The sequence below is a fragment of the Tympanuchus pallidicinctus genome, unplaced genomic scaffold (assembly GCF_026119805.1).
Source record: "Tympanuchus pallidicinctus isolate F22 unplaced genomic scaffold, pur_lepc_1.0 scaffold6, whole genome shotgun sequence".
In the NCBI taxonomy this organism is placed as follows: domain Eukaryota; kingdom Metazoa; phylum Chordata; class Aves; order Galliformes; family Phasianidae; genus Tympanuchus; species Tympanuchus pallidicinctus.
Window position 1 is genome coordinate 5,597 of NW_026294780.1, and position 13,585 is coordinate 19,181.

General features: G+C 57.7%; 1 protein-coding gene across 1 annotated transcript; it reads left to right on the plus strand.

Annotated features, from left to right (window-relative positions):
• The first annotated feature begins 238 nt into the window (after positions 1–238).
• LOC128071700 (maestro heat-like repeat-containing protein family member 2B) lies at positions 239–10,937 on the plus strand. The gene is made up of 31 exons (XM_052664685.1): positions 239–459; positions 748–869; positions 1,013–1,135; positions 1,271–1,436; positions 1,592–1,690; positions 1,809–1,960; positions 2,318–2,461; positions 2,991–3,083; positions 3,362–3,431; positions 3,547–3,660; positions 3,763–3,836; positions 4,168–4,287; positions 4,433–4,540; positions 4,730–4,889; positions 5,017–5,057; positions 5,234–5,375; positions 5,785–5,837; positions 6,167–6,274; positions 6,551–6,670; positions 6,842–6,964; positions 7,099–7,254; positions 7,476–7,598; positions 7,894–7,973; positions 8,377–8,512; positions 8,633–8,725; positions 9,112–9,207; positions 9,379–9,502; positions 9,705–9,814; positions 10,199–10,351; positions 10,462–10,616; positions 10,719–10,937. Exons 1-31 carry the CDS (start codon positions 435–437, stop codon positions 10,768–10,770), a joined length of 3,435 nt encoding a protein of 1,144 aa, XP_052520645.1. The 5' UTR covers positions 239–434; the 3' UTR covers positions 10,771–10,937.
• The last annotated feature ends 2,648 nt before the right edge of the window (positions 10,938–13,585 follow it).

Below are 13,585 nucleotides of genomic sequence, written 5' to 3' on the forward strand. Positions count from 1 at the left end.
CCCCCAGTGGACAGCAGAGCTCTGTGGAGAGGTTGTCGGGCAGCAGATGGGGGCCTCAGTGCCTCCCGGCGTGGAGCCCCCAGTCACTAAGACAACGCCGGGCAACGGTGCCCAGCAGCTGCTCCCTGGCAGGGGCTCTCCATCACCCGCTGAGGTCATTCCCTGCGTCAGCATGGAACCGGAACCCCAGAGCCGATTGCATCACACAAACGTGCTGTGTTTGAGGGCCTGCAGGGTTGCCCTGGGGACCTGCCTGCTCCCCAGCCCGGGGCGTGTCATTCATTCTCTGTGAGGTGACACTGCAGTGTGGTGTCACAGTGGCCGCCTCATCCACCCTTGTGGAGCGGTGGGAGCGGTGGCTCAGTCCGCTTGTGGGACCCGCAGGAAGTGGAACCAGAGAGAGCTTTGCGTCTACCTGGAGGCATCCTGCTATCATGGAGAGGCTGAGAGCCCTTCGAGGTGAGTCCCTCCACCTCTCTGGACACCACGACGCTGCCCGGGCACACGTGTGCCTCCAGTGTCTGTTTAGGACGTGCCAGCAGCGCTGTCCTTGCTCTGCCGAGTGCAGCTGCTCACCGTGGTTTCCCCAGCACCCCAGCAAGGGGAAAGCTCCCTCCCCTGCCCCCGCCAACCACACGCAGCCTCGCGCTGTGGAGCTGGAGGAGCGTTTTCCCCCCACAGCTGGCCGGGTGCTCGGCCCTGGCTCCAAGCAACACCTGCAGCAGCTGCTCTGCTCTTTCCTTCCAGGTCTCTTTGCTTGTGTGGGCTGCGTGCCCAGGCGTACGCGTCGCAGGGAGAGAAGCAGGGTGTCGAGCCCTGTCCCTACCTGCGCCGCGACCTTACTGCTTCGGCGCCTGCAAGATCAGGAGGTGAGTTGGGCACATCCAACCAGCAACCCTTGCCCTCCTGGCCCCTCCAGGGCCACGGTGCCGTGGGTGCCAGGCCCGGCAGCACATCCACCGAGCGATGGGTGGCAGCGGGCAAAGCGAGCGTGACTGATCCTTGTCCCCAGGGTGACCGAGCGCAGGCGTACTGTGAGCTGGAGAGCGCCCTGTGCCAAGACAGCAGCCGCCCGCCGTGCGGAGTGGTGAACCGGCTGCTGGCAGAGGTGTCCCGGGACCTGACGGCAGCCCAGGTGAGGGCTCACTGCCAAGGGCAAAGGGAACCGCCTGCCCACGCTGGTGTTCTGCTGGCGGATGGTGGTGGCTTTGCTCTTCCAAGGGCCTCAGGCAGTCTCCTGGGCCGCGTGTCACCAGTGACTCTCTTCCAGGGCGTGACCAGCAATGTCAAGACAGCTGCCAGCAATGTCCTGGTGGCTCTGGCTCGGACGCACTTCACCTTGGTGATGGCTGAGCTCCAGAGCCACCTGAAGGCCGCGGGGGACATGTGCAAGGAGTCGGTGCTCATCACCCTGAGCAAACTCTTCAGCACCTATGGTAGAGTACCCTCAACCTCCTGACACCTATAACAGCCGGGAAAGGGGTCTCTGCCCTCCGCGTGTGATCTGCATTGAGCTGGGGGATGCAGGGCTGCAGCCCCTCCTCCCTCGCTGCCAGGACTCTGACTGTGGCCCTCTCCTTCCTCTCTGCAGCTCCGCAGTGCATCCCCTTTGTGTGGCTGATGCTGGCAGGCCTGCGCAGTGTGGTGGGCCAGGTGAAGAGTGGCCAGATCCTGCGCATCGCTTGTGCTGGTGAGTGCCGGCCCCAGAGCAGCCCTGCTGCAGACTCTCACAGGCTCCCTTTTCTCTCACTCCCTTTTTCAAAAAAATAGTCTTATTATTGTCTAAGTATTTTGTTATGTTTTTTCAGTTGTGAAACAGTGGCTGGATGGCGTGAAGATTCACTTGTCCGCAGGAACGCAATGCCCCTGGCCTGCCATGGAGAAAGAGCAGATCTATGAGAACCTTCATGAGCTGCTCTTCTCCGTGATGTGGAACTGGCAGGACTGCCAGGAGGAACAGGTGAGCACTGCTGCATCCCCACATTCCCAGCCCAGGAAGGCAGCAGGGGCACCCATGTCGGCAGCTCTGTCTGTGCCCAGTGGGCTGAGAGCTGAGGGGTGATGAGAGGGAGTGGGCTGGCTCTGCAAAGGGCCCTGAAGTGGCTCCGTGCCAGGGAGCAGCTGCATGTCACAGCACTGTGGCAGGAAGAGCTGGGGATGAGGGGATGGGGAAAAGCTGCCTGCCCTCCAGAGCGAGCCCACCTCCTGCTGGGCGTGGGGGTGTGGGGAAGGGGAAGGGAAAGAGAAAGAGAAAGCCCTCTGTGTAGGAAGGGCAGACCTTCAGTCTTTGATGCCGGGCCTCTGCCATCCTCTCCAGGACAAACAGGCCGTCCTTGGGGCTGTGGCTGCCATGTTGGAGGTTCTCCTGCAAGAGGAGCGGCACCAAGAGCAGGTCTGGGAGCAGCTCCTCTGGCTCGTTCACCCGTGTCAGGAGATCCAAGACATCTGCAGGGTGGCCAAGGTGAGGCGTTGTGCAGGGCTCAGGGTGGACGTGGAGCCCTTGCAAGTGCCACGAGGGGTCAGGGGCATGCAGGGAGGAGGTGGGGAGCCCTTGGAGAAAGAAGGGATGGGTGTTCAAGGGAGGTCTGAGGCTTCCTGAGCTCTTCAGTCAGAGAAGGAATGGCCTGGACAAGAGCCGGGAGGGAGCCAAGACTCACAGGGGCTCATCTCCTGGGGATGGGAGACTTCGTCACCACCACCTGGGTGGTGGGGCTCTGAGTGCCTGAGGAGCTGTGTGCTAACAACTGAGGGGACCACAGCCAGTTGCATCTGATGGGGGAGAAGTGGGCTGCTGGGTGGGAAATGCCTGCAGATGATGCCCAAACACGGCTCGATTGAGAGCAGAGAGACTCTCTTGCTGCTGCTGGGTGGTGGAGGATAAACAAGAACGCCTGTGCAGGAGCTTCTCCCTGCAGAGAAACAATTGGGAAACAGTTTCTCCACTCCTGCAAGTGGCTTCATCCCTTTCTTCCTCTCCTGGTTTCTTGCAGAGCCTCACAGTCTTCCTGGAGGCCTTAGGGGGCACTGAGTCTGTCATTCCAAGGGACAAGTTTCTGGACGTCACCAGTGCCGTGTTCTACCAGGTAAGGGGAGCCTATCCTTGCGCCCACAGCAGTTTCCCTTGTGGCTAAGTCGACTGCAAAGCTCCGAGCCCCTGAATAAGGCGGCTCAGCCTTAGCTCCTGCATGCTCAAGGCTGTTCCAGAGCCGTGCATGTACTCCCGGGGATGCCGTGGGGCGGGCTGGGTTTTGTCTGCCTGTCCTCTTCCCGAGAGTGCCCAGGGAGACGAGAGCGGGCAGCACAGTGTCTTTTCCGTCCTCAGTGCTGATGTGATTGTATCAAATGGACCTTGTTCCCACAGCTCTATGACGACAGCAAGCAGCACAGCGAGGCTGGTCGTGCACAGCTGACCCACTGCATCATGCTGCAGGGTAAGGAGAGGAGCCTTGGCCATGCTTGGCGCTGCCCTGGCCAAAACCTCTCTCACAAACCTCAGGCATGGGCGTGAGGTTCTTGCTAACATAGCGTGGGATTTCCTCCCTGCAGCCCGGATCTGCCCAGAGGAAACCATCCTGTTTCTGCAGTCGCAGCTGGGCGATGACTGGGAGCCTGGATGCGTGGCAGCCCTGGGTCTGCTGGGTGCTCTGGCTCGCTCTGATGGTCAGTACCACGGGTTGGTCAGTACCACGCCTTGGCACTGCCAGGGCTCCCTTCTGCCATCTGCGCTGTGGCTCCGCTCATGCTTCTGTGCATCTCTTGCAGAGCCCATGATGACGGAGATGCTGCCCCAGGTCGTCGAGGCTGTGCAGCGTCTGTGCAGCGACCCCAGCATCCGGGTGAGCTGGTTTGGGAAGGGAAAGCGCTGTCGGGGTGGTGATGCTGCTGCCAGCACGGGCAGGGCTGGGGTGACTAGAGAGGTGCTGGGGCATTGGCCACACGGTCATGATGGCTCCTGTGGGGAGAGCAGGCAGAGTGGAGCGGGCAGGTCCCTGTGCTGTGCATGGAAAGCGCACAGCCTGGTGCTAAGGCCTGGCCCTCACGTCAGAAGCCAAAGCTTCTCCTCTGCTCTTGATTCTCTGCTCATGCCCAAAGGGCTGCCCTGATGAGCAGCTGGCTTCCCTTTGCCTTCTGACCAGGAAAATCACACCCATAATTGACCCCTTGCAGGTGAGGACGGCTATTCTGTATTTCATCAAGGATCTGCTCAGTTCGAACACCCGGAGCTGCTCAGCCTGGGATGTGGTGGGGCACATCTTCAGGGAGTTCAGCCGCGCCACAGGAAGAAGGGTAAGGGCAGTGGGCAGCATCTTCCTTTGGAAGACCCGTGCTGCTCGGAGGGTGGCACAGAAGCACCGCTGGGGCCGCACCTGAGCCTCCCGAGAGGCTCCTGAGAGCTGAGCATAACCAGTGTTTCAACACCACTGTCGTGCAGGCAGCCGGAGACCTTTCTGCCCGGGAAGCCCAGGAAGAAGGAGCTCTCCAGGAGCTGTGCATGGACATCCTGGGATCACTGGACGTCTCTGTGAGAGGGATGTCCAAAGTAAGTCACGCTCTGCCCTGCTGCTGCTCCCTGCCCTTGCTCCCCGTGTTCCTCGTCCCATTCCAAGACCCCAGGTCTCTCCTCCAATGTGCTCTGAAGCACACGGGACTCGGGGAAATTCACAGAGTCCTCTTCATCTCCGAGCAGAGGCAGGAATGCTGACCTGCTCCACTGCCTCGTTCCCTACAGCTCCTGTGGCCGCGGCTGCTGTTGTTTGTGGTGCCAGCGCAGTACACAGGCATGCTGATCCCAGTCTCCCGCTGTGTCTGTGCCCTGGCTGAGAGAGAGGAGCTGACAGGACGGCCGATAGAACACCTGGATCCCCATTTTGTCAGCTCCATGTTTCAAGGTAGGAGCAAAAACTCCCCCAGTGAGCTCTGCTGACCTGTGGTAGCACCCAGAAGGGACAGCGGAGGTGTGCATGGCTGGGCACGCAGTGTCTTGGAGTCTTACTCAGCACTTTTTCCTCTTTGCAGGCCCACTGCTGACGCCCCAGACACTGCTGGCACGACTGCTGGTGAGTAGATGCTCCAGAGGCCGGTGCTACGAGCAGCCAGGAGGAAACAGCGTGGCCATGGGCAGAGCTGTTGGCTGCTCCTTGCCTGCCAGAGCAGAGCCGAGCTGCTTCCATCCTGGAGGGAAGCCGTTGCTCTTGCTGCAGAAGTGACCCTGCTTTTTCTTGCTCTCGCTCAGGTGGTGGCAGGCAGCCCTGTTGCAGGCAGCAGACTCCAAGCTGCTGCCTTACTGCTGATGAAAAACCTCCACAGCAGGTTCCACAGGGCTGTGGGGGCCATGTGGGCTACTGAGATCCCCCTGCTGCTGCAGTGTCTTGAAGGTAAAGTACTGGAGGGGAAGAAGAGGCAGAGGCAGGGAAGGGAAGGGGGGGAGTGAAAATGCAGCTCTGCAGAGTGGCAGAGGGGAAGCACTGCCTGCAGCCCAATTCTTGCTCTGCTGCTGTTCCCATTCCTGGGAGTCAGCACTGAGGCCCAGGGACCCATCCCACCAGAGATCTGCCCATTCCAGGACATGGATGGGCCCTTCCTGTCCCCTCAGACAGCAGCCTTGGAGCACTTAGTTCCGTGTTCCTGTGGAGGCAGTGCTTGTGGGGAGGGACAGGTCATTGTGGAGGGGGTGCAGGTCCCAGCTTGGCAGTGTCAAGCGCCCAGGCCAAGCCAGGTTTGCAGCAGCTCTCCTTCTGTGCCTTGATCCCAAGTAAGGGTCTTTGTCTTCCTATTGCTGTGCAGGGAAAGATGAGAGCTTCCCGGACACTGCCGAGTTTGAGCGCCGTCTGCTAAAGGTACAGCACTGCCGGGAGGCGCGGTGCAGAGAAGTGCTTGCCTGCCCCAAGTAGCCCCGCTCCCACGTGAGCCACTGTGGGGCAGGAGCAGCCTCTCAAGCGCTGCTGCGGAGCGGCCGCACGCCTTTGTGGCGCTGCCTCTTCCGCTCTGTCCCAAGCCCAGGGGGGTCTTAGGAGAAGAGGGCGGGCGGCTTTAATGGAGGGAACGCTGGGGGAGCTGGGAGAGGCACTGTTCTTCCAGGCACCTCTCCCCAGAGGGCTGCGGTGACTTGGGAGTGAGGGAAGAGGCAAAGGGCAAGGGAACATTGTCTTCTCCTGTTCTCCAACAGTTCCTGAAGGCGTCGCTGGACACCATAGAGGAGAAGGCATGGATCGAGGCCCTGAGCTGTGAGCTGAGCCAGCGGCTGAGCAGCTCTGCCAGCAGCTCTGCAGAAAAGGTGAGTTCCCCCCGGCTCTACCCAGCGGTGCAGCTGCAGGTGTCCAGCTGGGGCTGGGGCTGCGGCTGGTGCTCTGCCCACGCGGGATGCTGATGCTGCTTCTCCAGTCTATGCCTCCCAGAGGGCCTTTCCTGCAATCTGCCCGGGGATGGCTAAAGCTGGGCCCTGCAGCTGCTCTCAGCAACCGCCAGGGAGCTTGGCTCCTTCCCACCTGGCCCTCCCCCAGCACGTTAAGCTGCTGCCACATCTCAGCTTCTTCCTTCCCTTCCTGTGCAGTCGTTCCTGTACAAGGCTCTGGGCACAGTGCTGGGATCCTGTCAGGGAGTCCTCCACGTGCAGGAGAAGCTGCTGCAGCACCTGGAGGAGGCAAATGCAGAGGAGCCACGTGAGGCCCAGGTGAGCTCTCCTTTCCTCCAGCTCCTGCGAGCATCCCTGCTCTGGCCCTGGGGCAGAGGGTTTCTCCTGGCCCTGCTCCAGGCCTTTCTATGTCCTCACTGCTGCCATTTTGCTCAGCAGAGGACCTGTAGATTCAGGCCTGTGCCAACGGCCCCTTGTTCTTTTGTGCAGGGAATCGTCTCTCTTCTCAGCCATGCTGCTGAGAACAACTTCCACACAGTCCTGGCCACGCTCACCATGTTTGCGTCCAGGCTGTGCAAAGGCCGCAATGCCAGGATTTCCAGGCGCAAGAAGGTAAAGCGTTACGGGTTTCCATCTTGGCATTCTTCTGCCTTGTTTTCCCTGCAGCTCCTGCCTTGGGAGCCCAGGTGCATCGCGGGGCACTGGGGGCCGTTAGCGAGTGTCTCAAGGCATTTCTTCCCACACAGATGGAGCTGGACAGCACGAGAGCTCATGCCACACGCAGCGCTCTCATGCTGGCCCACGGCAGCGTGGCACTGCGTGCCTCCAAGCAACAGCTGCTCGCCCACCTGGAGGGAGACATCGTGGGCAACATCCTGATGCTCTACAGCTGCAGCTGCCGGGTGAGAGCTCAAAGCGTGCCAGGGTGTCTGAGCGCCCAGCTGCAGCCTCTCCACATGGGGGGATGCTGAGATGGGCCTTTCCTTTCCAAAGGTCCCTCGGGGAACTGTTTGTGCCCAGATAAAGATCCAAGCCCTTCCCTTAGTGTTGTCTCCCCGTGTGTCCCTTGCAGCCCTTGTCCCTTCCCGCAGTTCAAAGAATGTTCTTCTCTCTTGCTCCTCAGGACTTGCAGAACAACCTCGCGCTGGTGCAGAGCATCACCGACTGCAGCTCTGCCTTCCAAGCTGTGGGTGGTTCTGCAAGCTTTAACCCCTCCTTGAAGAGCAAGCTGCTGGAAATCCTGATGGTGAGTGCCTGGAGACAGGGCTGTCTGCAGAGGAGCTCTGGGCTGCGCCACAAGGCTCGCTTCCCTGGGGGCATGCAGGTGTCCAGCAGCCACGCGTCTCCAGCTGGTGGGGACCTTGGGTGCTGGCAGGCAGCGGCTGGGCAGCGGGCTGGGTGCACCAGCTGCTGCATCCTGCAGCGCTTCCATGGGAAAGTGATGGGGCTGGTGTGTGGCAGCTGTGCCTGTCTTGGGGCCGGGTGGAACAGCTCTTGTGTGCCCCTTGCCCACTTTGACAGTGTGTCTCTGGGACTTGCAGGACCTGATGAAGAAGTATTACTCGGGCATGCCTGTCTCCCCAGTGCCTCTCAAGGTGGTTCTGGCCCTGGAGCAGCTGAGGTAAGGGCTGAGGTTGCAAGTCAGGATGGTGATCCCCATTTTGGGTAGCTCCTGAGGGCCCGGAGGGGTCGGGGGGGAGGAGCCACATCTACAGGAGAGACGGCTGGGCTGTTGTGCCCAGCAAAGCTGAGGTTCTGGGCAGGGAGCAAGGCCCTGGTGCTCCTGTCCCCTGGCAGGGAAGAGAAGGGAGAGCTGGGGTCTCCTTCCCTCCAGAGCGGGAGGTGGTTCACTGCTGCCGGGGAGGAGGTGGGCGCTGCTGGAGCTGAAGGCAGTGCTCAGCAACATGAGCTGGGTGGGGGTATTGGCTTTGTAGCTGTCAATTAGGAGAAACTCACATGTTGTCTGAACCAGTCTGGAGAGGTAAAGAGCCTTTCTGATTTCTCTCCTGTTTTCCTCCTCTCAGCAAGCTGAAGCCCTCTTTCGAAAGCAAAGACATGCGTGAGATGTTGGTCCTGTGCTGCAAGAACATCGTGACACACCCTTCAGCAGAGAAGATGCTGAAGATCAGGAAGTCACAGCAAGCAGCACAGTACCTGCAGGTAACCTGCCGTAACTTTCCCGGCCACCTCTCGGTCGGAACCCTACATACCTCAGCACACACAGCCTCTGCTCTGGCAGCAGCCGTGATGCTACACGTCACTCCCGTCTTCTGCTTTCAGCTTCAGCAAACAGCACTGAAAGCTCTGGGCCGGCTCATGGTGGTCCTGCTGGAGACAGAGCCCAGCGGCGGCTTCTTTCAGAACATAGTCCATGTGAGTACTCGTGGGGCAAGGGAGAAAGCATGGTGCCTGTCAATAGCGGGGGCAGAGATCTGGGGACTGAGAGGAGGATCAGAGGGGGAGAAATCTCCTGCTGACGTGCCAGCTCACTGCGAGCTGAAATGGGCAGAGAAATGGGCCCTGCAGGGGGAAAGCAGGAGCCAGCCCCTGGAGGCCACAGCCGAGGAAAAGCTCCTGGGTTAGGAGGCAGGAGTGACTGCAGAGAGCGGGGCGGCAGTGCCGGTGCTCAGTGAGGCAGGAGGCCACATGGAGCAACAGGGCAGGCCCTAAGGGAAAGTGCTGGGAAAGGAGGGACAGGGAGAGGGGTGGCAGGAAGGGAAAGAAAAGACATCCTCAGTGAGACAGATGCTCTACCCCAGGTCCTGCAGAAATGCATGGTATCGAGCAACGTGTGGGAGCGCGAGAGGGCCCTGCAGACCTGCTCCCAGCTGCTGTCTGTTTGTGAAGAGCTTCAAGTGAGTAAAGAGCCCCACCGCATGCCCCCTGCTCCCTCCCCAGCGCCCCTGAGCTTGAAGGCGAGCTCTGCCCAGCTGTGCATGCTGTGTCACGGTGGGAAGGCACAGATGGGAGAAGCTGGGGAGAGCTGGGGCCATCTACAGCTTTGTTCCTGCCTCTCACCCCTGCAGAGAGGAGATGCCTGTGAGCACTTTGGCTCCTTGGTGGGATTGCTGGCGCCTCTGACTTGTGACCCCATGCCCGCATCCCGCCAGCTGGCCGTCACCTGTCTGAGCTCCCTTCTGCGAATCCAAGGTGAGTGGAGCAGGCGTGCTCCAGCCCTCTGCCCTCCTCCGTAGCACTACCAGAGCCCCACGGGCTGGGCCCTCTTGACAGGAGGGAGAGGCACCGTGCACAGCTCTCTTCTTGTCCCCACCCTGTCCTCTGTCTTTCCCCCGTGGAAAGCAGTTTCATTTCCAGAAGCGTGACTTCCCTTTTCTCTCTGTGCTCTTTCCAGCCAAAGCGACCAACACAGACATCGAGACGGGTGACATCGGGAGCCTGTGCGAGGGGCTGCATGCCTGCAGCATCGCCTCTCAGCTCCAGACCACATCCAAAATGGCCATGGTAAGTGGACCCAAGAAGAGGTGGTGTGATCTCTGTGTGTAGGCTTCTGCACGACCCTGTGCAGCTCCCAGCCTCTCACACTGTTTCCAAAATGAGCTGTTACCCTGAGCCCTGTTTTCTCAGCAAGTAGCAGGAGGCTCTGAGCTACGTCTGGCCTTCAGGCACCCAGTGCAAGGCTCTGACTCCATGATGTGCGTTTGTGTGTGTGAGTGCACTTGCATGCATGTGTGACTGTGGCTGCTGGGAGGTCGGCTTTGCATGTAAGCAAACAGCATGGGTGCAGAAGCTGAGAGAAGGCTCAACCGCCTTCCGTATCAGCAGCAGGGTACAGACAGCTGCAGCAGAGCAGTGATGGGATCTCTCCCGCTTCTCATTTCTCTGCAGATCGTGTGCAGGAACTTCCCCCTAGAACGCACCGTTGACTTCATGACTGCCATCAAGGAGACGATCCGGAAAGCCAACGGAGTGCGTGTGCGTGCTGCTGGGAAGTGGATGACCACCTTCCTGCAGATGCACGGGAAGGACCTCAGTTGGAACGTAAGAGACTTTCTGCCACGTGTCTTGGACTTGTTCTGGCCATTGCACATGGCTAGGCCCTGCAGAGTGCAGGATGCAGCAAGTCATTCTTTCTCCCCTTCTTCTCTCAGGTGCCTCCGATCCTCTACATCCTGCGCAGCATCACCTCGTTTGCGCAGCAGAGCACGTTCCTGCCCTTCCTGTGCCAGGCGGTGGTCATCCTCACCCGCCGTCACACTGAGGCCATGATGAGCAACTTCTCCCGGCCGCTTGGGCCAACGGACAGGTACTGGCACTCCCGCCTTTGCTGTTGCTGCAGAGGGATGTAGGGAGGAGGCAGCTTTTCTTTTTTGTGAATAGCCTCAAGTTGCGACTCTACTTTTTCTAGTGAGACGTGGAGGAGAATAAGAGAATTTTGTCTTCAGCGATGGAGCCAATAGAAAAAAGAAGAAAGGATAAGAAAGGAAGGGAGGAGAGGAAAGGAGCAGGGAAGGAAAAAGGGAATGAAAAGGGAAATTTGAAAGGAGAAAAGGAGAAAAGGAGAGAAGAGAACGAGAAAAGAGAAGATGAGCTTAAAAATTGTACTATTTATTATAAATAAATAAATACATACATACATACATAAATACATAAATAAATAGTAGTTGTTTTTTTTTTTTTTTTTACCAAGTCTTTATTTCAATAGCTGCTGTCTCTTCTCCATACCAGTTACAGAATCACAGTCATCGAATTGTCAGTCAGGGATTGGAAGAAACCTCAAAAACTCATCTAATCTAATCCCCCTGCTGGGAACACCTAGATTAGGTCACACAGGAATGTGTCCAGGCAGGTTTTGAACGTCTCCACAGAGGGAGACCCCACAACCTCTCAGGACAGCCCGTTCCAATATTCTGTTACCACCACCATGACGTTTTTTTTCTAGCATTCATGTGGAACCTCTCATGTTCCAGCTTGTACCCATTGCCCTTATCCTGTCACTGGATGTCACTGAGAAAAGCCTGGCTCCATCCTCCTGACAGACATCCTTGACATATTTAGAAGCGTTCATTAGGTCACCTCTCAGTCTCCTCCAAGCCAAAGCTTCCTCAGACTTTCCTCGTAAGGGAGATGCTCTGGTCCCTTCATCATCTTTGTGGCTCTGTGCTGGACTCTCTCAAGCAGTTCCCTGTCCTTCTTGAACAGAGGGGCCCAGAACTGGACACAATACTCCAGATGCGGTCTCACCAGGGCAGAGTAGAGAAGCAGGATAACCTCTTTTGACCTCCTAACCATGCCCCTTCTACTATGTCCCAGGGTGCCATTGGCCTTCTTGGCCACAGGGGCAGGTTGCTGGCTCATGGTCACCCTGCTGTCCACCAGGACCCGCAGGTCCCTTTCCCCTACGCGGCTCTCCAACAGGTCGGTCCCTAACCTATGCTGGTATGTGGGGTCGTTCTTGCCCAGATACAAGTCCCTACGCTTGCCCTTGTTATATTTCATTCAAGTTCCCCCTGCCCAACTCTCCGCCTGTCTAGGTCTCGCTGGGTGGCAGCACAGCCTTCAGGCATGTCAGCCACTCCTCCCAGTTCTGTGGCATCAGCAAGCCTGCTCACAGTGCGCTTTACTGCCTCATCCAAGACACTGATGAGTATGTTGAATAGTACGGGTCCCAGTACTGACCCTTGAGGGACTCCACAAGATACAGGCCTCCAACTTGTCTCACTCTGTTCCACTGACCTCAACTCTCTGGCTTGTTTCCTTCAGCTGGTTCAAGTCCACGTCACTACTCAAGCTGTCAAGATCACGCTTCCTCAGTTTAGCATTTAGTATTTATCAATATTTATTTATGCACACTTTGCTTTGTTTTATTTTCTGCCCCTGCCGACAGGCACGGCTTAGGCAAAACGCTTGAGTATTTTGTCTGGAAGTATTTACTTCCTCAGAAACCTCCAGCCTGGCACCCAGTCAGATTCCCAAAATAAGCCAGTAAGGACTTAAGTAAACTGCTTGCAGGTGTTGCCCAGCTGCTTCATTGTGAAGAGCCCTTGAACTTTGCACAGGCCCTTCAAGCCAGAAAAGGATGGCCAGGACCTACCCTGCTGCCTACTCATCCTGATGGGCTGCTCCTGCCCCCAGGCTGGGATGGGGCTGCCCAGCCCTCCTCCTCCAGCTGCCTGCTGCTGCCTTTTTGCCACTCACAGTTGGCACTCTGAGAGCATCTTTAACACTGCTGTTTATGAGATACTTGGCCATCTCCCCCACCGCAGACAACGGAAGAGGAAAATGAAGCAATTGGCAGCAGCCAGCCAAATGGCTCCCTCCAGAAGTTGTCTGTTGTCTGAAGCAGAGGAAGGGGGCCCACGCAGAGACCTGGGGAGTCCTGTCCCCATCCAGATCAAGGGGCCTGGCAAGAAGGCAGTTTCATCCCCTGACTGAGCAAAAGCCAGATAACCAGGTTAGAACCTGGTTAGATAACCAGGTTATCTCCACCGGGTGTAGATGATGAAGAGAGAGTTTAACACCAGGTTTCTGCTGTCTGTAACATGCATACATCTGGACACAGACCTATGCTCCACCAGCAGTGTGCATACATCTGGACACAGACCTATGCTCCACCATAGCCCTACTTACCCCCAAGCTTTGCTCCCACAAGCCAACCCTGTCCCCCACTACCACTAACAGCAGAGCAATTTAAATCCAGGCCACAGGCAGAGCTGTCAGCTGCTGCAGCTGGGCTGGAAATCTGCTCCTGCTGGTGTTCGCCATAGGGAATTAGGCCAAGGGAACGGCACGGGGAGGTCAGCCTCCAAATCCAATGTTTAAAGGGAGCTTTTTTTACGCTCATTTTCACACATGCCTATTTGTGTGCCTTCATGCCATTGCGGAGCTCACCTGGCTGCATTTCCACATGCAAATAATCGGTATGCGTGTTTTCTGTGCTTGTGTATGCACGTGCATACATACACACTGCCGGGAGGAGAGGCATTGCATTAAGCTGACTGCATCTACGTTTGAAGCAGATTTGATAATGACCCTAAATATGGACCCAAGTGTTTCTTCTGCTGCTAACTGACCTAATGGATTTCATATTTGTATTTGTCACCACAAAATGCCAAGGAATCCTCAAGCTTGATAATGCCCCTCTCCTTACTCACTCAGCTGCAGCCCCTTACACAATACTTTGTCTGTCTGATTTACACCGAATTCCTGACAGGACCAACATACACCCCGATGGAGACCAGCTCAAGAAGCCTGGGACAGACGGGCTTAGGCTCT

Coding starts and splice junctions, on each gene's coding strand:
- LOC128071700 (XM_052664685.1), top strand. CDS start 435: ATGGAGAGGCTGAGAGCCCTTCGAG. Junction 10,352..10,461: donor GGAAGGACCTCAGTTGGAAC/GTAAGAGACTTT, acceptor TTCTTCTCTCAG/GTGCCTCCGATCCTCTACAT. Junction 10,617..10,718: donor CCGCTTGGGCCAACGGACAG/GTACTGGCACTC, acceptor TACTTTTTCTAG/TGAGACGTGGAGGAGAATAA.